The following is a 26755-nucleotide window of genomic DNA, read 5'->3' as shown; positions in this document are numbered from 1 at the left end:
TATTTTCACTATAAGATTTACTAAAATATGTTCACTGAGGACATTACAAACCGGATGAATGAAGGGAAATCAGCAAATAAAGTGTGCTCTAATTTCATGAAGGAATTCAATAAAGGTGATTTTCAGGATTCAAGATCGTTTATTGTCATTCTTCAGTAAACAAATGTAAAGGAGAACAAAATGAGTGTTACTCGAGATCCAATGCAACATAAAAACATGCAATAAGTATAAAAACACAATACAAAAAAATAAACACTCAGTAAATGAAAAATATAAAAGGCAATCCTATGAAACACAACGTACAAGTAAATATATGCACAAACTGATTGTACATTAAGTAACACGTGATAGATATAGAATGATAGTGGGGTGAGTTAATGGGGGGGTGATGTTGATCAGCTTCATGGCTTGGGGGATTTTTGAGACTATGTGGTGCTGGTGTGGACGATGCTTCCCTGATGGGACTGCGACAAACAGTCCTTAAGCAGGATGGGTGGGATTCTTCATGAAATTGCTGGCCTGGCTTTTTGAACAGAGTTGGGTTATTTTATTACAGTGGGTAAGGAAGTGACCAACTATTGAAACAAAAAAAGGCTGTGGATAAATAGATCATTTTCAGTTTGGTGATCAATAATCAGTAGGGTACTGGAGATCAAAGCCAGGTTTTAATAATTTATCATCTATAAAGATGATTTGCATGGAGGGACCTAGGGTACAACTGCTAAGCTTTCTGGTGAACTGGTAACTTTATAAGATGTAAGGATGCACTGTAAAGGATAAGGATAGATAAAGTGAGTGGGAAAATTGTGAAGTTATGGAGTATAATACAGTCAAAAGTCAGCTGAAGTGCAGAGTTCTGTAACATGCATTAGTTGTATGAAATTTTAAGATCAACTCAGAAATAGCTGGAAGGTATTTTTCACTGTGCTGTTAACATTAAAATTCAAAGGAATTCCAAATAGTATTGTCCGGACTTTGTGGGAAATCAATATTGCCAGCCAATATACCTAATGGTGGAATGAAAAGTGTAATATGAGGAACAAAATAAATGAGCTTTAGAATAAGGTTACAGCAAAAATGATTAGTGAAGATAAGTTTTGAAATGCAAATACACATAAAGTGCTGATGGGTCTGTTAAAGTCCTGTTCGTTTTTCAAGCATTATTGGCAAATACTGATGGGAATTATGTTATTTCTTGTTATGTTTCTAATCTAATTGTGTCCATGTTCCTTGTTTCCCAGGTGTTTCTAATCTCCTGTTCTTAATGCAGAACAGGAGATGAGATTTCCCTTTCCAAGGTGTATTGATAATAAAACAAAAGACAACTTACCATATACCCTATTCCATTGTGATTCCTAGAATAGGGATAAAATGCTCCAAGCTGCATCCATCGTAGGCAAAGTTCATAGGTAGTGTCCCGAAGAAAGCCACATATATCAGCTCCCGTCTAAAGGTAAATGAAGAAAATACTATTGAACATGAAATTGACAAATTCCTTATAATAAAAAATAGCTTATACTATATTTTGCAAAATGAGCTTTTAAGTGAACTTACATAAGAAATTCCAAATAGACTGAACTCCATCATTCCTATGATAGAAGAAGATTGTAATTACACACGTTTGGCAGAATTAAAGCTTAATGCCAGAAAACAATCTGAAACTTTTAAAATATGTGCACAATAAACCTCCACATCTAAATCTAAACTCTCTTTCAGCAACACTAAATGTGCTTCAGTCACGGAAAAAAAATGTTTATTTTATGCAATCGAGTAACAAGTTAATTCTTCCCTTCTACTCTACTTTTGGCAATTGAAGAGACGATTCCCTCAATGATTCCATGGCCAATCTCTACCAATCACTCAGTTTCTCAGAGCACATTCTTGGGTAGCTACAGAAGATGCAATTCTTGTCCTTCCTCTTCCCCTTTCCACAATACTGTAGAGGGAATCAAACATTCCTTTGATGAGTCGCAATGACTTACTTACAGTTCTGCCCACTTAGTGTATTTGATGATGAATGGTAGTTTGAGATAATGCAACAGTTTGCAAGATATTTTCTGAAAAGTGCTGATGTGAATTGACGTGACTGAATTTGAAAGGATTTAAAGGTTAGAGTGAATACAGTAGCTAAGGAAAGGGAATCATTAACAATGCAATCCTGCCTTGAAGAGCGCATTGATTTTTATAGAAGCATTAGTGCTTGCTTTTGTGGAAATGATTCATCGACAACATTATCCTGGGTTTTATGTTACATCTTGTAGGTTATTTTTTAATGCTATTTAATCCAATATAATTACATTAGAAATGGTTCAAAATAGCTCAATTTATACATAATGTAGTATGACAATGAATCTACTGAGATTGGGATGGTAGGAAACAGGATCTCTACTCTCCAATGATCATTCATTATAACTACCTTTTGTATCATTGGGATAGAAAGGAAAAAAACTCTGTTGAAGCTCATGTTTGAGATGGATCCAATGAAGTGACCTCTGCCCAATGTATATATAGATGCTAGGGAAGAACAGTTTCATTACCTGTTATAATATTCCTACTTCTGGCAAATTCCCACATCTTATAGATAAACCACCTGCCTAGGTTTGCATTGTTCAAGCAATCTGCCTGCCTTTTAGAGGCAACAAAGGATCAGGGTGATACACACACAAGTAGAATTCTATCAATGCACTTCTGCAGAAAGGATTTGTTCAAAAGGCACAGAAAAGGGGAAAGAAAGAAAAATAACAGTATAATTGTATTAGATGTTCTTTCAACTTTTTGTTACCAATAATTGATTTATACATCTGGTCCCAGGCAGCTGTGTTGTCCCCAAGCCAATGCCCTGCCCATTGTCCACTTGATGGGAAAGTTGAACGAGTCACTACAATTCCTCGCTCTCCAGTTACGTTTTGCAGAGATCTATGAAACATCAAATAATTGTAATTGGAATGGCAGCAGTAAACTTTACTTTGAAAAATAAATTATGATTTATCACTCAAGAGCGATACATTTTTGAAAACCCCTATCTAGTTAGAACTTCCTATTTTGCTCAGAACATGGTGTACGTATCTGGCACTAACAAACTATAGTTAAACTATATAGTCAAAAATAGTTAAACTATTCACTTGCATCAAACCTTCTTGAGTATACTTTTTCGATAGAATCTCAATTTATTATCAACATATTGTGCCAAAGGTAGGGAAAACTCTCAACACCTACACCAATTCCCAACTCCATAAGTACTGATATTGGCTCAATTCATGGTGGAGTTCAAATTCTTCATAAACAAGATCTAGTACTGAAGAGATGCTTATATGGGTCTTATTGGTAAGGTAATATCAAATTAACTCCATGGATATACAAACGTATTTCTTATTTCAAAGAAATTAATAAGATTATTTGCACAAGGATGGCTGACATGTAAGCAATTCATATTTGAGGTAAATACTCATTTGTAGCTCTCAACCTTAATCATATTTTATCCAACAGGAAATTGTTGAGGTAGAATAGATATCATCTGATTGAAATGGTGAGAAAGGCTCAAGGGACCCAGTGGCCTAAGCTTGTACCTGTTTCTTACTTATTGTAACTTATTTACTTAAACACAAACCTCTTTACTTGTCATCTGGAAACACAACAGTTTAAATGAGTATTGATGCATTATCATACTCAATTTCTGTATATCATGTAGCCAAAACCTCTCTGCTGTAGAGTTATACACTATTTCATGAAACAACATTGTTTTCTGTCTTCAGTTCACTGTAACTACTATCATTAGCTCTGAAAATACATGAGCAATTAGATATTTTGCCACTACACCAATGTAATTCATTTGCAGAGTAGTAGAAGTCCTATTTACTTCTATAAGTGCTAATCTACCATCTACCATCTCTCCAATGTGTTTATTTGCATTAGAACCATCAAATTAAATTGGGTACAAAAATTCTGCCAACATGTATTTTCCTGTGTATATAAATGTACAGACTTGCCAAATTAAACACATAATTTGATATTAATTAAACCAAATCCAGCAACTTTTCCCTCTATTCATTCCAATCTTTATTACTAGCTACACCACCTAGAATGTTTTCATAACAAGTTTCAAATTCTGAATTATTACAGGATAAACTTCTTCAACTTACTCTAATGTGGGCCTTGTTTGTGACCATCCGTAGAGACTATGCACATCGTAGTGCCTTACTGAAATATTATTGACCAGAAATTGCTCACTCTCCATGCATAAAGTTTTGTGCTGCAATCCCATGTGTCTTGACTCAAGCGCTTTGAAATAAAAAAATATACATGTTTAAAATAAGGCAACAGAAGAATGTAAAACATAAAAATAACGAACCAAGCCTGTCCATTTCTAGAATTTTGTACCGAAAAATATTCAACAGCTTGTAATTTTATGAGTATTTGTGTTTTAAACAGTTAACAAAAATTCCAGAAGGCATTCTCTTTGATGAAAGTGTTCATTTTTGGTGTAATTTATAAATTAGCTCTTGTATAAATAATCATTGCAGTAGGTAATCATCCCTCTTTTCAAAGAGCATTAAAACATATCATAAAATCAGTTCTATAGTATCAATTTACTAAACTCATGAAGTTAGATTCACAAGATTTAGTTATTTTTAATGGAGATGCTCCCTGTTATGCTTCGCCTGTGTGATTCTAGCCTTTTCATAAGTCACTTGAAGGACAGATACTTAAAACTGTATAAAAATTTACCTTGGGCAAAAACCAACATAGATATAGAGAGAGATAAGCAAAACAATAGGTTGATAGCAAGCTTTGTAATTGTATTATCTGCTAATTGTAACAGCAGTATTATTAGAAGAAATTTTACACTTGTATACCAGGTTCTCCTACATACGTAATCAAGATGATCAACATTAGAAACGAGAATACATGCCACACATCGCAAGGAGACACTGTATTGTGCACAGTGAGAGAGAGACTTCAAAAGAAGCAAGCGGGGGGGGGGGGGGCAGTCACAACATCCTGCATGACTCATACCACTGGGAGATGCTGGATCATGCATAATTAGGCACTTGGCAAAGGGCAATAAAGAGATTAGGGCAGAGAGGCCATTGTGGAAACAGCAAATGTGTGAGTGGAATAGTGTTAGTGTGGGGAGTTAAAGCTTTGGCTTAGAGAGGGTTCAGTGAAGAGAGGTGAAGGCTATATGTAGATTTTTCTTTTAATTTTCTTTCTTTTTTTTAAATTGCACACTTGGAGCAGGGAGCTGCCAGGCAGGGTAGTGGAATGCTCCTTCTTGCAGGATGTGGGAAGGCAGGGAGATGCCAATGTCCCTGATCATGACACCTGCAAGAAAAGAATCCAGTTGCAGCTTCTTGCAGACAGTGGTAAGAAACTGGAGCTGGAACTGGATCAACTCTGAATCATTCAACAGGCAACACAGGGAAAGTGCAGGACTCAGGTAACTGGGTGACTGTCGGGGGGGGGGGTGAAGGGGATAGGCAGCCAGTGCAGGGTGCCCCTGTGGCCATTCACCTCAATTATAGATGTACTGCTTTGGATACTGTTGGGGTGGAGGGGTTAGGGATTACCTAGCAGAGGAAAAGCACAGAGGTCAGCTCTTTGGCAGTGAGTTGGCTCCGTGTCTCAGAAGGGAAGGGAGCGGAAGAGGTGAACTGTGGAGATAGGAGATTCAATTGTGAGGGAAGCAGACAGGAGGTTCTATGGACAAGAGTGAGATTCCCCGATGTTATGTTGCTGCACTGGTACAAGGGTCAGGGACATCTTGAATACAGTCCACAGCATCCTTAATGTAAGTCGGGCTATGAATAGCCAGAGGCCATGGTCCGCATTAGCACCAATGACATGTTTGGAAGAGTAACCAGGCCCTGCAAAATGAGTTCAGGAGCTAGGTGGTAAGTTAAAGGGCAGAACCTGTAAGGTAGTAATCTCAGAATTGCAACCCCCCGTATATGTTAGTGAGGCCAGAAACAGGAAGATAATATAGTTTAGTACATTGCTACAGAGTTGGTGTAGGAGGGAAGGCTTCAGATTTCTGAATCGATGGGCTCTCTTCCAGGGAAAGTCGGATCTGTATAGATGGAATGGTTTGGAGCTGAACTGTAGGAAGAATAATTTCATTATTGGAAGCTTTGCTAGTTTAAGGGGTTTAAACTAGAGTTGCAGTGGTATTGGCAGCAGATACTAGAATGGTTGCGAGGAAAGATGTTGTTAACCTACATACAAAGTCAGGAATTGGAAGGTTACGCACTGTGGGACTAACATCCTCATTTGCATAGATTTCAATACAAGGAGTATTGTAGGAAAGGCAGATGAGCTTATGACATTGTAACCATAAGTGAGACTTGGTTGCAGGAGGGGCAGGATGAGCAGATGAAAATTCCTGGCTTCCATTGTTTTAGACATGATACAGCAAGAAGGATTAAGGGGGGGGGGGGTAGCATAATCAGGGAAAACGCCATGGCAGTGCTCAGTTAGTACAGACTGCACTGTTCGTCCACTGAGGCTATATGGGTGGAACTGAGGAATAAGAAAGGTATGACCACATTAATGGGATAATATTATAGATTACCCAATAGTCAGTGGGATTTAAAGGAGCAAATCTCTAGAGAGATTGCAGACTGTTGCAAGACACATAAGGTTGTGATAATAGGTGATTATAACTTTCCACATATTTACTGGGACTCCTATACTGTCAGAAGTTGGATTGGATAGAGTTTGTTAAATGTGTTCAGTAAAGTTTCGTTAATCAATATAAAGAAAACTCAACCAGAGAGAGTGATACTAAACCTCTTATTAGGGAAGAGCCAGTGTAGGTGACAGAAGTTTGTGTAGGGAGATGCTAGTTTTAAGATAAATACAGAGAAGCACATGTCTGATCCTTGGATTGAGATTTTAGATTGGAGGAAGGCCAATTTTGATAGTACCAGAAAGGATCTGGCAAGTGTGGATGGGGGCAGGTCGTTTTCTGGCAACTGTGTACTTGATAAGTGGCAGGACTTCAAAAGTGAAATTTTGAGAGCACAGACTTTGTGTGTTCTTGTTGGAATAAAAGGCAAGAATAACAGATTTAAGGAATCTTGGTTTTCAAGAGATATTGAGACCCTGGTTAAAAAGGAGGTGAAGAGCAGGTATTGGAGGAAGTAAAAAATGAGATACTTGATAGGAATTGCAAGAAAACATTTAAGAAGGAAATTAGGAGGGTTAAAAGAAGGCATGAGATTGCTCTAGCAAACAAGGTGAAGGAGAATCCCAAGGGCTTCAACATCTATATTAAGAGCAAAAGCATAGCAAGGAACAAAATTGGTCCATTGAAGATCAGAGTGGTCATTCTTTCATAGAACCAAAAGAGAGCTGGGACTTCTTAAATAGAATTTTTGCAACTGTATTTACTCAGCAGATGGAAACAGAGTTTATAGAATTGAGACAAAATAGCAATGAGGTCATAGACTGTATGCAGATTAAAGAGGAGGTGGTGTTCGTTGTCTTATGGCAAATTAGAGTGGATAAATCCCTAAGACCTCACAAAGTGCTACCTCAGACATTGCGGAGGCTAGTGCAAAAATTGCAGGGGCCCTAGAAGAGATATTTAAAAAGTTCTTAGCCATGGATGTGCTGGATGATTGGAGGATAGCTAATGTTATTTATTGTTCAAGAAAGTCTCTAAGAGTAAGATGGGAAACTATAGGCTGGTGAGTCTCAGCAATGTGTAAGGTAAAGGAATATATTCTAAGGGACTGGGTATGGTATTTGGACAGATAGGGAGTGATTAAAGGAAGTCACCATGGCTTTGTGTATGGTATCATAGGTCATGTCTAACAAATCTTATAGAGTTTTTTTAAGGAAGTTACCAGAAAAGTTAATGAAGGCAAGGCAGTGGATGATATCTACGTAGACTTTAACAAGGCCTTTGACAAGGTCCAGCGTTGGTCAAGAATGTTCACTCACTTGGCATTCAGGATGAGATTGTAAATTGGATTAGACATTGGCTGTGCTAGAGAGTGGTAGTAGATGATTGCTTCTCTGACTAGAGGCCAGTGTCTAGTGATGTACTGTAGATATTGGTGCTGGCTCTCTTGCTTGTCATCTATGTCCATGATGTGGATGATAATGTGATAAATAAGACCAGAAAATTTCCAGATGACACCAACTTTTGGACAGTGAGGAAGGCTATCAGAGCTCATAGCGGGATTTGGGCTTGCTGGAAAAATGGGCTGAGAAATGCAAGATGGAATTTAATGCAGAGAAGTGTGAGGTGTATTTTGGGAGGACAAACCAGGGTAGATCTTCTACTGTGAGTGGTAGGACACTGAGGAATATGATATAACCAAGGGATCTGGCAATACAGATTCATAATTCCTTGAAAGTGCTATCATTGGTTGCTAAGGTCATAAAAAGAACTTTTGGCACACTGGCCTTCATAAATCAAAATACAGTTGTCTCTTGGTATCTGCGAGGGATTGGTTCCAGGAACCCCCGCGGATACCAAAATCCGTGGATTCTCAAGTCCCTTATATAAAATGGCATAGTATTTGCATATAACCTACACACATCCTCCCGTATACCTTAAATCATCTCTAGATTATTTATAATACCTAATACAATGTAAATACTATGTAAATAGCCATTATACTGTATGGCTTATGGAATAATGACAAGAAAAAAAATCTGTACATGTTCAGTACAAACGCAAACATCGCGATCCACAATCCGGATTGTTATCCGCGATCAGCCTTAAGCATGATAACAGTCTGGCTGTCACAAGATGGCTTAAAGAAAAATGTAAGTGCCATTAACACTACATATATATATATATATATAAAATTTGCACTGACCTTAATTTGAGCCTGCTCCTACACTATTATACAACTTACACAATGGTTTTTATTATAGAGTTCTTTAAAATAACCCTATTAAAAATGCAGATCAATCTGAGACTGCTGTACATCAATTAATGTTCATTGGTTCATCATTTGAACATTTACTGCCAATTATTCATCAAATCTGAGAAGATAATTTGGTTGTCAGAGTTATACTAACTGCAGGTGAGTTACTTTCTTTTTAAATGACAAAACAACTTGCAGGGTATTCATCTCACAAACTTCCAATGACTCTTTTGCATTCATTTGCAGAGATACTTTTCAAGAAGTCATTAATTGAAAACGTCCTAACCTGGCATATAGGGTGGTTTGTTCAATTTTGTATCGTGACAGCCATTAACGGATCCATGAACAAAGCTTGCTGGTTCATTCATATCCTAAAAAGAAAGAGCCACAGAGGAACACTAATTTATTTTAGCATTAATTTTAAATTAGACTTGTTGGTAAATGAAAATAGAAACTGAGCACTCACAATCCAAAGCCCATCAAACTTCACACTTTTACTTGGGTCAGTTGGGTTGGAGTAATAGTTCTTAATTGCTGTATGCCACCATTCTGCGGTTGTGTTGCGGAAAAAGTCTGGGAAAGCAGTAAATGACCGATAATGCTGCAAAAACATGAAACCATAATTTCAGAATAAACATGAAAGGTTATAATTACAATAGCATTTATCTTCAAGAACTGTTCAATGACTTCCTGTTTTATTTTCAATGTTCTCTTGTGTGCTAAAACTCCAGTACAAAATAATCTTAACCGTTTGAGCTTACTTGTCAATAGAAACACATGACAAACCACTTATCTTTATATAAGTATTAAACTTATATATTTCAGCTAAAAGTGTTGATATATTTGAAAAAGCAACTGAATCATATGTATAACATTTGATAAATCTGGCTTACTTCTACTTGATAGTCCCAGTCCTTTGATAAATCCACTGTTATATTTGGAAAATCTGGCCACACCTGCAACATGTATTCAATGCAACTGGTGAATAGTGACTTTCAATTATGCCAGACAAACATAATTAATAAAATTGCCTTCAACTGCTGTAACTGAAAGCACTTCAAAACATTGCTATATCTTAGATCTTTTTCAAAATTGAAAATGCTGATTACCTTCCCCCACACAATTTCAGAGCTATTTTTCCATTTAATGAATACATCTTTGTCGAGTCCACTTGTAAATGCCTCGTAATGTTGGGTTTCGTTTCCGGAAATTGCTGGATCCTTAATGTTTAAGAGAGAAGTTATATTTGAGTTTACATTAATCCAATTAAAATTATAATTGAAGATAAAAGAAAGGACATATCAAAGACGTACCAAAATAATGATAGTTCTCATCCCTTCACTTCTCATTTGATTGAACAAATCTGGCAAACGCTGGAAATCATCCACATCAAGGGTGAAGTCCAGCTGTCTCTCCATGTAATCAATGTCCACATACTGAACATCCTTCAACCAAAGATTTAAAATTATGAGATATATGTTTATCTAGGACTGATAGCAGGAAACTAGAGATCTAAAACCAGTAGGAATAGATTCAAGGTGAGGGATCCAGAGGACTAGAGGAAAAAGATGGTTAGAGGGAGAACATTTTCATTACTGAATAATGACAATTGAGAATTCACTGCATGAAAAGGTGACGGAGGCAGATACTCCCCGGATTAATAATTGAAATACCAAAGTGTAGAAAGCAACTGATCAAGTAGTGGTAAACACGATTAGTTTACTTAATGATGTGGGTGCTTTTGCAAAGGTGCAGAAGAGGTCCACTTGGAAGTTGCCTAGACTGGAGTGAGTTAGCTATGTGGGAAGCTGGAAAAACTTAGGTTGTCTCAGTAGAGGTATGTAAAATTATGAAGTATGGAAAGGATCCCTCAGGCTGGAAATTTCAAATACTATGAAACAAAGCTTTAGGATGAGAAGGGCAAAAAAAGAAGGATCTCGGCCCGAAACGTCGACAGTGCTTCTCCCTATAGATGCTGCCTGGCCTGCTGTGCTCCACCAGCATTTTGTGTGTGTTGGATGAGAGGGGGGATGTTTAAAGGTGATTTGTGAGGCAAGCCTCTTTTTAAAATACAGATATTGGTAGGTGAATGGAATAACCTGCTAGTGGAGGTGGTAGAAGCAGACATGATAATGGCATGCTGGAGGAATACGGACTGGTAGCAGGTAGATGAGATTAGCTTAGGTTATATCATAATTGGCACAGCATGGTGGCACGAAGGGTCTGTCCCTGCATTATACTATTTTCTTGTTGCCATGGAGTTGGTGCACCAAAGAGCTTGTATTGCATCAATATACTGTATGTACAAAACCAATTCCCATAGGGACAAAATGAGACATAATGATATTCTTTACTATCTGATCCTCCACTATATTTGATTTTAAAAATTATTTGTTATTAGATCACTGTAAGTACATCGGGGAAAAACTTACATAAGGTATCTTTGCTTTCTTCATGTCACTGTACAATTCAGCTATTTCACGTGTATTCTTATACCCATATCGACATAACTGGAAGCCCAGTGACCAATAAGGTGGCATGACTGGACGTCCAATAAGCTGGAAAGAACAGAAGTAAGTTAAATATTCAGTTTGTTCTCAAAACTGACAAGATTCCTTTTTAATCATGTTGTTCTCTTTCACTTTTCAAAGTCATTCAGATGGTCTTTGGTTCAAAATGTAGAACTTTCTGTGAGGGATTCTTCTTCAGCCCATTAAGTCCTTGTCAGCTCTGAGAAATTCCATTCTCCTATTTATTTCCCTGTAACCTGTTTGCTCTCACACGCTCATTCCTTCACCCCAATTTCATACAACTCAGCTATCACTCCGATAATTTGCAGTAGCACCAAACCTATCAACCTGCACTTTGCGATTAGGAAAAACTCACACACCCAGAGGAAACTTGCCTGGTCACAGGGAGCATGTGCAAATTCCATCCCAACAGCATCGGCAGTTAACACCAACACCTGCATCTGGAAACTGAGGCAGTAGCTCTACCTGTCTCTGTCGCTCTTTACTAGTCTGATGCAGGAATACCGATCTCTGCCACACTTTTTGACTATATTAGCTGTTTTAAGAGCTTTTTGGTGCTGGTGAGTTGGCATTTGTGTTTTTATGACAGTTTGTTGATTTGGCTGTTGGCCAATATCTAAAACTAGATTTGGAAATCTTTTCCTGGCACATATAGTATATTTGAACTGGCCAGTATTACTTGCATATTACTTCAGTTATGGAAACTGCCAATCACAACTTCAACAAAAATAAACAAATGAATTGAGGACATTCCCCTTTGGTTGACATTTACCCAGCAATAATTTTTTCATGGTTAATGAATCCTGTACGTATTATGACTGTAGTCTGTACTCATCAGACTACAGTCAAGAGGAAATTCCTTGGTAGTTATTTCACATCTGGTGTTAGGAAGCAGAAGGTTCAGAATTTAGGGATCTTTATTCAGCTAGATGGCATTTCCTAACTTTTCAATTTTATGTATCATACATGCCCACCAGTCTGGAATTTTGTGCACAATATGGACATGTGAGAATTGGTCCATCTTTACCCATACATTGTGGTGAGGTTTGGGAGTCCTGTCTGAGTAAGCAAACAGCTGCTTAACAAATTACTAAAATGCTTGCCTTACAAATTCACCCTCCTACATCAATCTATAACATTCAATTCAATCTGGATGCAGTAACCAAGTGGATTTGCAGCTGGACTAATTACTAATCCAGAGACCAGATCTAAAGGTCTTGTGACAAGAGTTGAAATTTTGCCACAGTATCTGGGGAATCTATACTCAATTAAATATATTTGTAAAAAAATCAAAATATGATGCAACTACCCAGTGTTCTATAAGGCCATTTACCATTTAAGGAAATAAATCTCATATAAGTTGGAGTCAGTGTTACTCTAGACCTACTATATAGCAATGCGATAAACTTTTAATGTTCTCCTGAAGCTGCCAATAAAGCCTCTCGATTGGGAGTAATTAGGATTAGTAATGGATGCTTGCTTTATCAATGACACTATAATCCCATGAATATATTTGTTGAGACCTCATACTATGTACCTTTGTATTTGCTATATAGTATCATAGAAGTATCATTACACTGAAGTCCATTTAACCATTGCATCCATGCAGTTAGTATAATTAAATTCTATTTCGCATGTACAGGTCTGTATCTTTTAGGTTCATCACATCATATACCGGATACCAACAATTTTTGGGTTATAAACTGTGCCATCATTCCTTCTAGATGATTCCATAACTTCCCCACCCGGAAACAAAATAATAATCCCTCCACTTATCTCACCTCTGAACCCATACTCCCTGGTTATTCATTTACCACTAAGGAAAATAGATACTTACTGATGTGTACTGTTGGACTACTTCTTCTGGACTGGAGCCAAGAATCATATAAAAATCTAGGATTCCTCCGATAGTACGATATGTCAGAGCAGGGTCTGGATGAAGTGTTACATCTGAAGGAAAATGATATATTTGTACAATCAGCTCAGAAATATGGAGAGAGCTAGAAGTGGCATTGGCTATAAAGAACAGTACCCTGCATCATCTGTCCAAGTAAATCTTTGTTTAAAACAAAAGCAAAATGTTGTAGATTGAAACATAGAAAATCTACAGCAGAATACAGGCCCTTCAACACACAATCCTGTGCCAAACATGAACTTACTTTAGAAATTACCTAGAGTTACCCATAGCCCTCTATTTTTCTAAGCTCCATGTACCCAAGAGTCTCTTAAAAGACCCTATCGTATCCGCCTGCACCACTGTCGCAGACAACCCATTCCACGCACTCACCACACTCTGCGTAAAAAAACTTACCCCTGACATCTCCTCTGTAATTATTTCCAAACTAAAAACTGTGCCCTCTCGTGTTAGCCACTTCAGCTCTGGAAAAAAGCCTCTGATCTATCGACACAATCAATGCCTCTCATCATCTTATACACCTCTATCAGATCACCTCTCATCCTCTGTCAGTCCAAAGAGAAAAGGCCAAGCTCACTCAACCTCTCATAAGGCATGCTCCCCAACATCCTTGTAAATCTCCTCTGCACCCTTTCTATAGTTTCCACATCCTTCCTGAAAGGAAGCTCCTCAGGTTTATGTTAGTGAGACTCTGAGGGTCTTAGACCTCTATAAACTGAGCATACTGTGCGTGATGTGGTCTACTCTTTACAGGGAAGATAAAATGCAGATTGATTGGTTAATTTGCAAAACAACCCCACTAAGTACGAAGTGCAATCCTGAGCTTTTGGATGTTTGTCACTTTATAACTCCTCCAGCTCGAACTTCTGCATGAAAGCAAAGATCTGAAACTCATACATCATCTCTCCCAGCCCCAATCGCCAATCACAATCCCCAACCCACATGAGGCCGACATTCAGATTCTCGGCCTGTCCTCATCCAAGGCTCTATTCCACCAGTCCTCAAGCTGTCCAGCCAGCTTCTGTTTCACTCTACAGTTCTTGATTCTCAGGATGGTCCTTCACATGCCTCAGAACCAAAATAGTCTCTGGTAGATAGCTTTATGATCCAAGGGATTTTTAGGCTAGTAAATACTGGTGAAATAATTCCAGAGATTTGTTTTCACGCTTTTTGGCTAAAGTACTATTTATTGTTTAATCTGTGTTAGGTGAATACTCGATTTTACCATTTTAAAATCACAGTTGATTTAGAGTAGCAAACCAAATTTCTTAAATTCATTTAATAGAATATGTCACTGCCCCATTACTCTGTTTTAACTTTTCACGGAGCAAGTTTACTTCTAATCAAGTGAAACTTCTGTATTTTGATCTTTAACATTCTGATTATCATCAGCTATAATTCTTTGTATCTTAGTTTATTTATTAGTTTGTGGCAATTAACTTTGATATTAGTATTGACTATACTGAAAGCCATAAAAATTGGAATCTTGTGCATTAAAGCAGAATCAAAGTCCACACGGACCTTGAGATGACAACATGAATATGTGAAGCAAGCTAATTTGGTGTGCAATTAATTATTTATTGATCTTGGTTATCCTTAGTGTTATGTATTTACAGCACAGAAATTAATTTAGTAAAATGTGCTTCATCTTGTGCTGTGAGGATCATAAGCAATTTTCAAAGAATGGGAAAGCTTTCAGAATAATACATGTAAACTCAATTCATTGATATTCTTACCATATTTCAGTAGAATTGTATTGCTGTTTGGATTTTGATGCAAACATGAAGCTTGCAAAAATTAGACATTCTTTAATTAAAGGAAACTGCAAAAACAGATTAACTCACCCATTGCATTGCTGTTCAACAGAAGTACACCATGTGCTTTGAAGTCCTCTTCAAGACCCATATAAAAAGGATGGACCCCATAGCAATTCATTTTATACTGTGAAAATATATTAAAGAGAAGATTTGAAGAAAGACTTCACTTTCTAACCAGTGGTCATGCAAAACACATTGGTTAGAAATTTGTTCATAGTGATATTTTTTTCTGACATAAAGATCAATAACCCGAATCATTGATTCCATTTAACTCTCTTAGTAGATGCTGCCTGGCTCTACTGAGTAGTCCTGTCTGTTGTTACCTTTCAGACACATATTAAATTATTAAAGTGGCAAGCAAGATGCAAATGCACATTTCTAACTGAAATTGCCCTGCTACCATTGTGATGGGAAGAAATGGATATGTGCACAGTGCTCTTACTGGAAACTGGAATAACACCCCTGCGCATTTATGAATAACATTGGGCTGTTTTAAGCCAGACTCCTGTTGAATCAGACACTGCACCAGCATGATCTCACTGAATAATGGAGCAGATGTGGGGATTTGTTGCCTAATTCCTGTTTCTACTTCCTGTGAGGCAAACTGTATCCACCTGGAGCTAAAATGTAGTTTATCAAATTTACTTACCAGAATGCACAGCCAGGAGGAATAGTAGTGCATATTTGGGACCAAAAGCACAAACTAATGCTTAGACCTTCCTCCCAACTGCATCTTTTTCCTCTGCCACACAGCAGTCCTTGATCTTCTAACCCACAGCCATAAGTCCTCTCCTAGGCTCTCAGCATCTGAATCCCCCAATTCCTAAGATATAACTTACTCACTCCCAGGTCCCCTAAGAGTACTTGAGGATCACCACAACACAAGCAGCAAACAGTATTAACTGAGATTCCTCTCTCTTCAACACAGAAACTTTCTGCAATCCACATGCTCCTGAAAACAACTTTTCATCAGAGCTCTTCAAGAGTACAGTTGAATAGTTCACTTAAACATATTCCCATCACATTCTGAACAAGTTATCATCTATTCCTTAGCACTTTACACTTATTTCAGATTTTACTACTCTGATTAAACTGATTTATCAAATAATTTATTTGTAATTGGGAAAGATGTAGAATTGGCTCGTAAAATCCACATATCTCATGGTATCAGATAATGATTCTGTGAAGGGCCCTCAGGAACTCAATAACAACAATATCTTGATGTATTAAGGGTAAGTTGGCTGTATTCTCTAATCAGAGACAATCAATAGTATATCATAGATGAAGTTTTTTTCTTCCCCAGTCATCATGCTGTTACATAACATTAATGTTTTTATTCTATATTATTTATTTAAATAAGTCATTTACATTTTGACAGAAAATTCAATTCAGTGGAAGTTCCTTTTCTCTTTAGTAACGACATTATAACTGTCCATTTGGGATAACCAAAGTGCGGAGAGTATGAGATTCTATTGCAGAATGAAGCTATTTGAGCTCTACATTTGAATCACATGCTCAATGCACATAATGGCTCATCCCTCACTGCCTTCCTGTGACCTGAGAAGAATTTAGATGGCTGCTATTTAAAACAAGAAAGTGACTTCACAATCTCAAAGGGACATTTCCAATAACACCAAATCCAGATTCATTGGAAGTGTTTTCACGAGTGTGCGGAGGTGGAAGGTAAGTAGATGTTTCCTAATGTCAATGTGTTGCTGATTTGTGATAAGATTCAATATTTCTTCTGCAGTATATAACATCAACAGGAAGATAATCTTATCACTGCTTCAAGAAACAAACTTTCCACAGTTTCTTTCAATTTTTTTATTCTTCTTATATTTGTTTTCCATTTAAATATTTCTGCATTTTCAAGGTCTTCAAAATTTATCAGTGCATTTAATTCATCCTCGACAGATATACTGATCTGTGTTTTTTTTCTAGCATGAACTACATTTGTTATCTGACTCCACTTTAAAACGTCTTCACAGCAGTCACCTTGATCACAGGATATGGAAGAGTCTAATATTACTGCTCTCTCATAAGAATGTAATATGAAATAAAGAAGTTTAACATGTAAAATACACATTTTATATTCATGACATAATACTTCTGGTCTATGACTATGCAAGATGGAAAAGGGTTGTTACAAGAATATACTTGAGCTTCAAAAAAGTAGCTAATGAAGATAAATTACTAAATAATACTAAGCTGCAGTTTATTCTTTATTACTTCTATTGCCTTTGTTGCAATAAGATAAAAGGGCAGGTTTTATTAGTAGAACAATATCTTGAATGGGCAGAAAACTACTGAAAACAATTTTAAGATTGTTGGCCATATAAACGGAATAGTTAACAAATCAATATGATCTTTCTTTGATGAACAGATTTGGGCTTTCTTCTTTTTTCAGTTTGGAAGAGATTGAGTCAGAAAACACTAGCGCAGTGCAAGGCAGGGAAGAACATACTTGTTTTATGAAAGGAACTGAGACAGCCGACTTCCATCATATTCAAGGCCCAAGGTATTGAGCCATACTGAAATGACTTTGTGCAACCGATCACTAAAAAACTACCTTAGCCCATCCAGAGAATTTGGATATAGAAATAACAGGGAATAGGGCAGTGCAGAATTATGGGGGGGGGGGGGGGAAGGAAGAAGGACAATACGGCCTGGAGTCAAGACAAAAACATCGGAATGAAGCCCTGGTGGAAGGAGGCATTGGAGGTCAAGCATTGAGTAATGGAGAGCTGGCAGTGACTCGGTATTTACACATGAATAGGGCTGTGAGTGAGTGAGGTGTGGGTGTCAGATACACCATCAGAAGACCACAACAGCCAAAATATCTCATTATGTTTTACTGGATTTGTAATATATTGTGTTCAGCTTGCTTTTGTTAAAATTCTGAATGTCCTCCTAAGCATTTATTTACTAACTGTTTCTAGTCTTAAATCAAATCAAGTTTAATTATCATTCAAACCACACAAGGATACAGTGAAATGAGACAGTGTACCTCTGGGGCCAAGGTGCATAACGTACACTCAAATTAGCAGGAGAGAAAAAAAGACATCATTATGCAAGAGAACACACATGTAGTCCAAGTCCCTGAGCAACATACAAAATTATTGCAATAAATGCAATTATTGCCAATAAATAGCAATTTATGTCAAGTCAAGAAAGGTCTGTATCCAGTTCCAGGAAGTGGATCTAAAAGTTCTAATCATAGCTCTGACACAAAGGGGTTTTGAATCAAAACAAACTTGTTTCTCATATAAAATGCTGCATTCTACCATCAAGAAAAGAACTTTTGTATCAGTCATTTGCTTCATGGTTTTGCAGACAGTGGTCCTGGATGGAAGAGATAAGGTGTTACAGTAAATCAAATCTCTGTGATTTATACGTGGATGGGTTCTGTTATTCTTCACTGCAAAACTTCCAGCAATTGGAATCACTTTGACTTATAACACTGAATCCAAGGTTTGATGTGTAGCTAGGCTAATTCAATTTTTCACAGCAATTGATGTTAGTAATAAAAGAGAAGCAAGGATATAACATTGTGAACTTACACCAGGTGGCTGATCTTTGCTGAACATTCCCCACGTATTCCAGTTCAGATCATGTTTGAAACTCCTATGTTCTGTTTCTCCAAATCCATATATATACTTAGAAGGGAGCTTAGTTGTCAATTGAATGAATTGATCGGTAAATGTGAAGCCAGCAACTTGAGAGTCCCAACTGTTAAAAAATTAAACAAATATATTCTTAGGATTTCAAATCTAATTTAATGAATGACATTTTGAAATTAATTAGTTGTACTTCAAACAAAATTAACCTGGTTGCCAAACTAATTTAAACTAATAATCAAAATATTTAATTTGTTATTGTGTATGAACTCTTATCCTTATAGAGGGGACAGAAGTGGAGAGAGTGAGAAATTTCAAGTTCCTGGCTGTCAATATCTCTGAGGAGCTAACCTGGTCCCAGAATATTGATGCAGCTATAATGAAGGAAAGACAATGGCTATATTTCTTTAGGAGTTTGAGGATATTTGGAATGTCATCTAATTCACTCAAAAGTTTCTACAGTTGTCCCACAAAGGGCATTCTGACAGGCTGTATCACCTTTATGGAGGGAGGGCAGAGAGGGCTACTGCACACAATTGTGCAGTACTGCTACACACACAAACACACACAAACACACACACACACACACACACACACGTAATTCACAGTTTTTCCCCTACATTGTCACATATTGCATTGCACTGTTGCAAAGTTTATAAATTTTAAAACACATGCCGATGACATTAAACCTGGTTTTCATTCCAATTTTGATCTAGGTACGGGTACAGCAATGAAGATGATGGAGAATGCAATAGAATAATATATTTAGATGCTAAATACATTTGGTATATATAATATGGAAAATAGAAATTAGTTACTTAAAATGTATTGCATTAGATTGTAGGTTATTTTTTTCTGTGCAGAATTCAACAGCAGGCTATCTCATTGACCTTGTTGTTTACTAGAAAATAAATTATACAAACTACAGCTCGAATCTTTATATCGTTATTTGTGGCAGGTTTATTTGAGGAGCACTTTGAATCTGAATTGTTGCTTTTAAAGAATTATGTAATGAATGCATTTGAAATATCTTATCCTATTTTATTGACAATTTTGGAATAACAATTTAGAATAGATAATGAATTTATGAAAACAGAAAGAATAGGAGAAGACAGTGAGCAAGTGTCACTAGGAGTTAATCCTATCACAATGGCACCCGGCGGATTGGAAGTACACTTTCAGAATGTGCATCATTTTAAAATAAAATGCTTTTTCTATGTACTTTGTGAGGGGGAAGCAGAGGCCACAAAGTCTCTTGAGCAGAAAGATAACAAAACTGAATTTGATCTATTAGACCAGTACCATTGTGAGTCATTGAATGCACACACATGCAACTTGGGTGAGAATTAAGATTCATCTTTGAAAGGGTGCAGTGCTATTGGGGGAATAACGTAGCTCAACATATAACAAATATACAGAGGAGGTTTCAGCAGCAAATGTTGAGTTAAGCTAAGAGTCTGAATTGAACAATGTTAGAAAGGTGGAAAAAGGTGGTCTTTGTGATAGGCAGAAGGACAGGTTATTCCAAAAGAGTATTGGATTACATGGAGTTTGGTTTAATTTGAGATAGTAGTTAGCAAAACCAACAGAGGACATACATGATCAGAAGTGACATTAGTAGAATAGGTTTTATTTGACCACTCCTTACCTCCAAAATTCAATGTAATTTTATTTTCAAGATACGTATATGTCACCATATACTATCCCCGATTAATTTTCTTGTGGGCATTCACAGTAGATACAAATAAACACAATAGAATCAATGACAAACTGTGCAAATACCAAAAATCCCAAATTTCCGAAATTATTGAAGTAACACTGAGAACGTGCTGTAAAGTCTTTGAAAGTGAGTCCATGGGTTGTAGAATCAATTCAGTAACGAGATGAGTGAAGTTATCCACACTGATTCAGGAGCCTGTTGGTAATAATTGTTCCTGAACGTGGTGGTGTGGGACCCGAGGATCCTGTATCCCTTTCCCCATGGGAGCAATGAAAAGAGAGTATGGCCTGGATAGTGGGGGTCCCAGATGATGTCTGTTTTTATTTGTGCCAGCACTCCATATAGATGTGCTTAATGCTATGGAGGACTTCACAATGGCATGTTTTAAGGTGTAAATTTTGCTTTTAATGGATGCATTTGAGATTGCTTGGCTTCATATAAAATGTCACGACACTCATATCCCCATTTGAATACACAATCTTGCATTAACAAGTGTGTTTACATATGTTAGCTTGGGTTAGGAGTTGATTAAGTAAAATTTTTAAATATTTATTTATTGAGGTACAGCATGGAAAAGGTCCTTCCAACCCTTCGAAGTCACACTGCAGCAATCCTAGCCTAATCACTGGCACAATTGCATTGAGCAATTAACCTACCAACTGGTATATCTTTGGACTGTGGAAGGAAAACAGAGCACCCAGAAGATCACGGGGAGAAAGTACAAACTCCTAACAGGCAGTGGCAGGAATTGAACCCTGGTCTCTGGGTACTGTAAAGCATTGTGCTAGCCACTACACCACCGTGCCATATACAGATTTATAACTTTTATCTTATTGGTACCCTCTAAGAATTGCTTTTGATATCCTTGATTTGAAGGAATATTTTATTTAAACAAAAACAAATAAAAACTTCAAATTTCCATTGAAACAATGCAAAAATATGTGATCTTGTACAATGTTTCCAAATAAAAGGCAGCTTTAAGAGGTATTTAGTTCTGGATAACATTTGAGCTGCTTATTTTGGGAGAAGGATAATTTTTAATAATGGGACTTCAACCCGTTCTGCTGCATGGTGATCATTTACACTTCTGCACCAGTTTTCTCTGAGTGAGGATAGAACCTAAAGGCTATTTGAAGTGACAGTGAGAATAGGTTAACAAAACAGATTAGAAAATCCACCACTTACATTATTGTACCAGAGCTCTTTCTTTTGATCTGGATCCCAAAAGGATAATTGACAAATTCAACCTCATAAAGTTTTGATGCACCATTTCCAGGTGTTGGACTGGGAATATTCAGTGGGACTGGGACTTCATACCTTTCTGTATTTGGATCAAAAATCTGTGGGGAATAATAGGTTAGTTAATGATTTTGTTAACAGACAGATATACATTATTGACCCTGAGGGAAATTGGGTTTCGTTATAGTGACACCAACAAAGAATAGTGTAGAAATATAATTAAATAATAATTAAATAATAATAAGTAAATTATGCCAAGTGTAAATAAGTCCAGGACCAGCATATTGGCTCAGGGTGTCTGACACTCTGAGGGAGGAGTTGTAAAGTTTGTTGACCACATGCAGGAATGACTTCCTATGACGCTCAGTGTTGCATCTCAGTGGAATGAGTCTCTGGCTGAATGAACTCCTATGCCTAACCTGGATATTATGGTGTGGAGTGGAAAATTTGCATTAATCAAATATTATCTTGCTATATTTAGCGTGACCTGCTTCATCAGTTCAGGATATAAAAGATCCAAGGCTGTTGGGAAAAGCCATGCCATTATTTCATTATATCAAAAAACAGAAAATGTGTTCAGTAAACGGCAGTGTAGATAAGTTGTGAAAGAAAAAATGTTACCGTTTTATCAGTTGGGCTCTGCTGAGTACTTCCTGCATTTTTTGCTGTAATTTCAGATTTTCAGCATCTGCAGTTTCTGAATTAACTGCAGTTTCAAGTGAATATACTTCCTTTGGTATGTAGAATCCTTAAAGGTGGAGCTAAGAAAGTGCAAAAAGACCTTGTTGGGAGCTATATGCAGGACTCCAAACTGTAGCCAGGATGTGGGACATAAATTATAATGGGAGATTAAAAAAGGCAATGTTACAATAGTCATGGGGGTTTCAATATGCCGGTAGATTGGGAAAATCAGGTTGGTGCTGAATTCTGAGGGAAGGAACTTGTAGCTTGCCTGCGAGTTGGCTTTTTAGAGCAGCATGTGGTTGAGCCCCTAGAGGAAAGGTTATTCTATGCTGGGTATTGTGCAATGAATTACATTTGATTATAGAGCTGAAAGTAAAGGATCATAATATGATAGAATTCATCATGCAGTTTGAAAAAGAGAAGATAAAATTTGATGTATCTTTTACAATGGAATAAAGGGAACTACAGAAAATGAACTGAATAAGTTTTCAATGTGAAAGATACGTATAGCATGCCAAAAATTCAAGTGTGTGAGTGTCAGAAGTGATTGTAGTCAGTATTACTAAGGAGAAGGTGCTTGGGAAGCTGAAAGATCTGCAAGTAGATAAGTCAACTGGACCAGATGATCTACACCCCAGGGTTCTGAAACAGATAGCAAAAGAGGTTGTGAAGGCACTATTAGTAATTTCCAAACAATCACTAGATTCTGGAATTGTCTGTAAGACCAATAAGTCAAAAAGGATAGAAGATTGGCTGACTGGCAGGAGGAAAAGAGTAGGAACAAAGGGGCCCTTTTCTGGTTGTCTGCTAGTGTCTCGTGCTTTTCCACAGGGGTGACCTCAATGATGGAATTGATAGCTCTGTGGCCAAGTTTGCAAACAATAAAAAAAAATTAGCTGGGTGGACAGCTAGTACTGATGAAGCAAAGAGTCTGCAGAAGAACTTCGACAGATTGGGAGAACAGGAAAGTAAGTGGCAGATGGAATACAGTGTGGTGAAGTGTAGAGCCTTGCACTTTAGCAGAAGGAATAAAGGTATAGATTATTTTCTTCACTTATTGTCAATAAGTGCAAAAGGACTTGAGAGTCTTAGTGCAGGAACCCCTAAAAGTTAGCTTGCAAGTTAAGTTGGTAGAAAGGAAGGAAAAAGCAATAGTAACATTAATTTTCAAAGGACTTGAATATAAAAGTAAGGATGTAACACTGAGGCTTTGACAAGGTGGTGGTCAGACCATATTTGGAACATGTGAGGAGTTTTAAGTCCCATATCTGAGAGAGGATGTGCAGGCATTGAAGGGGGTCCAGTGGACATTCACAAGACTGGGATTGAGACGGTTACTGTATGTGGAGGATTTGATGGCTCTTGGCCTTTGAACAGCTATAGGTCTTCAAATGAGAGGATGGCCAGAATGGTGTTAAATGTGATTAATAACGAAATAATCTGCTCAAATTAGAACTCAGTCAATAGTGGTCTTCTCACCTTATTGTTACTTTTGTTATTCAAAGTCACAGGAATAATATAGCAATTGAAATAACCTTAATAACTTGCTATATTGCATTGCTATAATGTGCCACTTAATTGTTCCCAGCAATGCTCAATTTCTGTTTAACAATATACTTTCAAAACCCCTTGGGTTTTGTACAGTCATATGAATCTTACCTTGAAATTCAACATACTGTCATTTAAGAATGTGACTTGAACTTTGAGGGTTTCGATTGTTGGTGTTTGGCCACTGTAACGCTTTGGATATACTGTATTCCTTTTAATTTCAACACTCATACCATTTGGTGTTTGCTGAATCTTTTTGGCTTTATTTATTAAGTAGCCATAATCATGTTCATAGAAACACCAAGGCTCACCTTGATTGTCCGAACTCTGCAAAAGAATAAAATTCAAATTTCATATAAATTGAAAGAAAATAAATACTTTTGCTGTAGATGGTATAGAGCACATTTATGAATCTAACTGTGCTTTTGTCTTCCTCAACAATAACTTCAGTAATATTTGAACTATTATCTATTTTTGCAGGATTTATTATATGTTTCACATATTTGTTTATTGATAATTATTTCACTAATGAAAAACAATACTTTTACACATCAACCAGACTAAGGACACATTGGCCCTGCATAGAATCATTGACGAAATTCCACAAGCATTTCTCTATCCATTGTTCAAACTCTTAAAAAGAATAAAACCTATCATGGGCATGAGTACTTTCATCCATCCCATTCAATTAAAGATCTACTATAGATCACCAATCTTATTTTCATTTGTATTAATCTAAAATCTTTATTATTTGCTCATTTACATAAAGGAAAGATAAAGTCACTGTATGAATATTAAACTTCTTGTCTCTTTACACACATGATACTCTCCTATTACTTTCCCCTAGGTCCCCTCTTCTTTCCCTTTTTCCTATAGTCCACTCTCTGCTCCTATGACATTCTTTCTTCTCCAGCCCTTGACCTTTGCCACTCACCTGGCTTCATCTATCACCTTCCAGCTAGCCTCTTTTCCTCACCCCAACTTTTTATTCTGGCATCTTTCCCCTTCCCTCTCAGTCTTGAGGAAGAGTCTTGCTCCAGAACATTGACTGTTTATTCTTTTCCATAGATGCTGCTGGACTTACTGAGTTCCTCCAGCATTTTGTGTGTGTTGTTTTGGATTTCCAGTATCTGCAGATCTCCTTGTGTTTGTGATGTTCTCCTTCCCTGCTTTCCTTAGTCTCTTATTCATGGGTGTTTGGCAACACTAGTTATGTTACTGTAGTAGCATTCCATGGGTATATACTACTGGTCCAAAGGCATGTGTACAAAATTCACCTTGACTTAAGACATTTAAATTCATTTATTTCATTAAATTGCTATAAATCTAAACACATAGTTTCATAGTTAATTTTAACTATTAGATTTCTATTTTAAAAATCCACTCTGGTTCACCAATCTACACAGGAGAAGCAAACCTGCTATGTGATCTGGTTGTGGTATGACCCTGAGACCCAATCTAATGTGTATTTAATATTTCAGTAATATTCAAGTAGCATTGTAAACATATCATTTAATTAAGCATTCTTTGTTGTTAACATATTGTATTGTGGTTTATATGTAAAAGTATGTAAACGGCATACATCATTATACCACCGAGTCATACAGGCAGATATTGCTTAAAGGAAAAACAAAGTTAGACTCACATTTTAGATTCCTCTCCTGTACATTGGTTTAATTTTCTGGATTTGCCAAACATAATACAATCTGACTCTAAAGTGCAGTAGGACCTCCAGTTGTGAAGGTACTGGATTTGAGAAATGAATGTTAACCTTAAGAGATGGCACCTCCATTCTGTGATAGAACCTTAAAGATACAAACTATATAACACCTTATTTTCTCCATATTGATGGTTACATTGGTTTTCCAACTGTTAATTCACAACTTTACTTTTTCTTTGCCAATTATTCCCTCAGGGCAGGCAATTCTATAAACACTTCACAGGACTGCCACTAACTTGTTCCCTTCCTTCTTACAGAAACCTATTGTGCAGAGCTCTGTGCAGCTATGACCACCACATTAGAAAAATAGGTACAGTAATAAGGATAGGACTATTGTTTGACCAGAAGCAGATGTATTCACATGGTGCCCAACCTTCACAGAGTGTTTCAACGTTTATCCACTACACTCTCCAGTTAGCGGGTCAGCAGTGTTGACTAGGTCTCTGCCCATCTGCCCCTGACTTCCAGTTCAACTCCTCTCCCTTGCTTCATATCTGGCAAGACGCTCTATTGCTTTCTGCCACATCCTGCGAGCTGCTTGGTTCTTGCTCTTTTCATCAAAGCCCAGCACAGATAGCAAACTCCTTGCCAACCTCACTGGGAACCTTCTATTGCTGAAATAGATGGGGAGTAGCCATCCTGAGTCCCTGCACTCCTGGGTTAAGGACTCATACTTCAGGCTCTTCCTCTTGTGAGTCTCCTTGCATCCTTGCTCCCATGTTCTCATGGAGAGCTCCATCAACATGATTTTCTTGTCTTCGGTGTACCACAGTACAATGTCTGGAGGAAGTGTGCTTGGCACCACCTCCAGAAACTCCAGCTTCCTCCACACATCGACCCTCATCTCCATGATTTGGCAGTTTTCAACCAATTAGATTTAGACCTCTTTGATATGACTGGTGTCGCTGTCTCCTAGATGAAAGTAACTGCCCTGTTCTTCTCTCTGCCAGCCGGTCCCTTTTCACAGCTCTCCCACTCCAGTGCTTCAGCAAGGGACAGCAGGGCCTTGTCATGGAACCACCTATACCGTCCTTGTGTTAAAGGTGTTTTGTATCCTGACAGTATGTGTGCCAAGGAACACC

The 26755-nt window shown here is 37.3% G+C and overlaps 1 protein-coding gene across 1 annotated transcript in view; it reads right to left on the bottom strand.

Moving 5' to 3' along the window:
- The window catches only part of si (sucrase-isomaltase), a 155291-nt gene that overhangs the window by 49143 nt on the left and 79393 nt on the right, over positions 1-26755 (bottom strand). The window contains exons 26-40 of the mRNA XM_059946950.1: positions 24065-24280; positions 21668-21822; positions 18706-18874; positions 15173-15269; positions 13251-13363; positions 11315-11440; positions 10196-10327; positions 9992-10102; positions 9776-9838; positions 9349-9483; positions 9169-9253; positions 4140-4278; positions 2783-2916; positions 1555-1589; positions 1331-1447 (exon numbers count right to left, since the gene is read on the bottom strand). Coding sequence (XP_059802933.1) covers positions 1331-1447; positions 1555-1589; positions 2783-2916; positions 4140-4278; positions 9169-9253; positions 9349-9483; positions 9776-9838; positions 9992-10102; positions 10196-10327; positions 11315-11440; positions 13251-13363; positions 15173-15269; positions 18706-18874; positions 21668-21822; positions 24065-24280 — 1827 coding nt within the window. The remainder of the gene's footprint in view (positions 1-1330; positions 1448-1554; positions 1590-2782; positions 2917-4139; positions 4279-9168; positions 9254-9348; positions 9484-9775; positions 9839-9991; positions 10103-10195; positions 10328-11314; positions 11441-13250; positions 13364-15172; positions 15270-18705; positions 18875-21667; positions 21823-24064; positions 24281-26755) is intronic.

Source organism: Hypanus sabinus, chromosome 2 (assembly GCF_030144855.1).
Source record: "Hypanus sabinus isolate sHypSab1 chromosome 2, sHypSab1.hap1, whole genome shotgun sequence".
Classification (NCBI taxonomy): domain Eukaryota; kingdom Metazoa; phylum Chordata; class Chondrichthyes; order Myliobatiformes; family Dasyatidae; genus Hypanus; species Hypanus sabinus.
The sequence above is the reverse complement of the archived record's forward strand: the minus strand, read 5'-3'. Positions and strand labels throughout refer to the sequence as shown.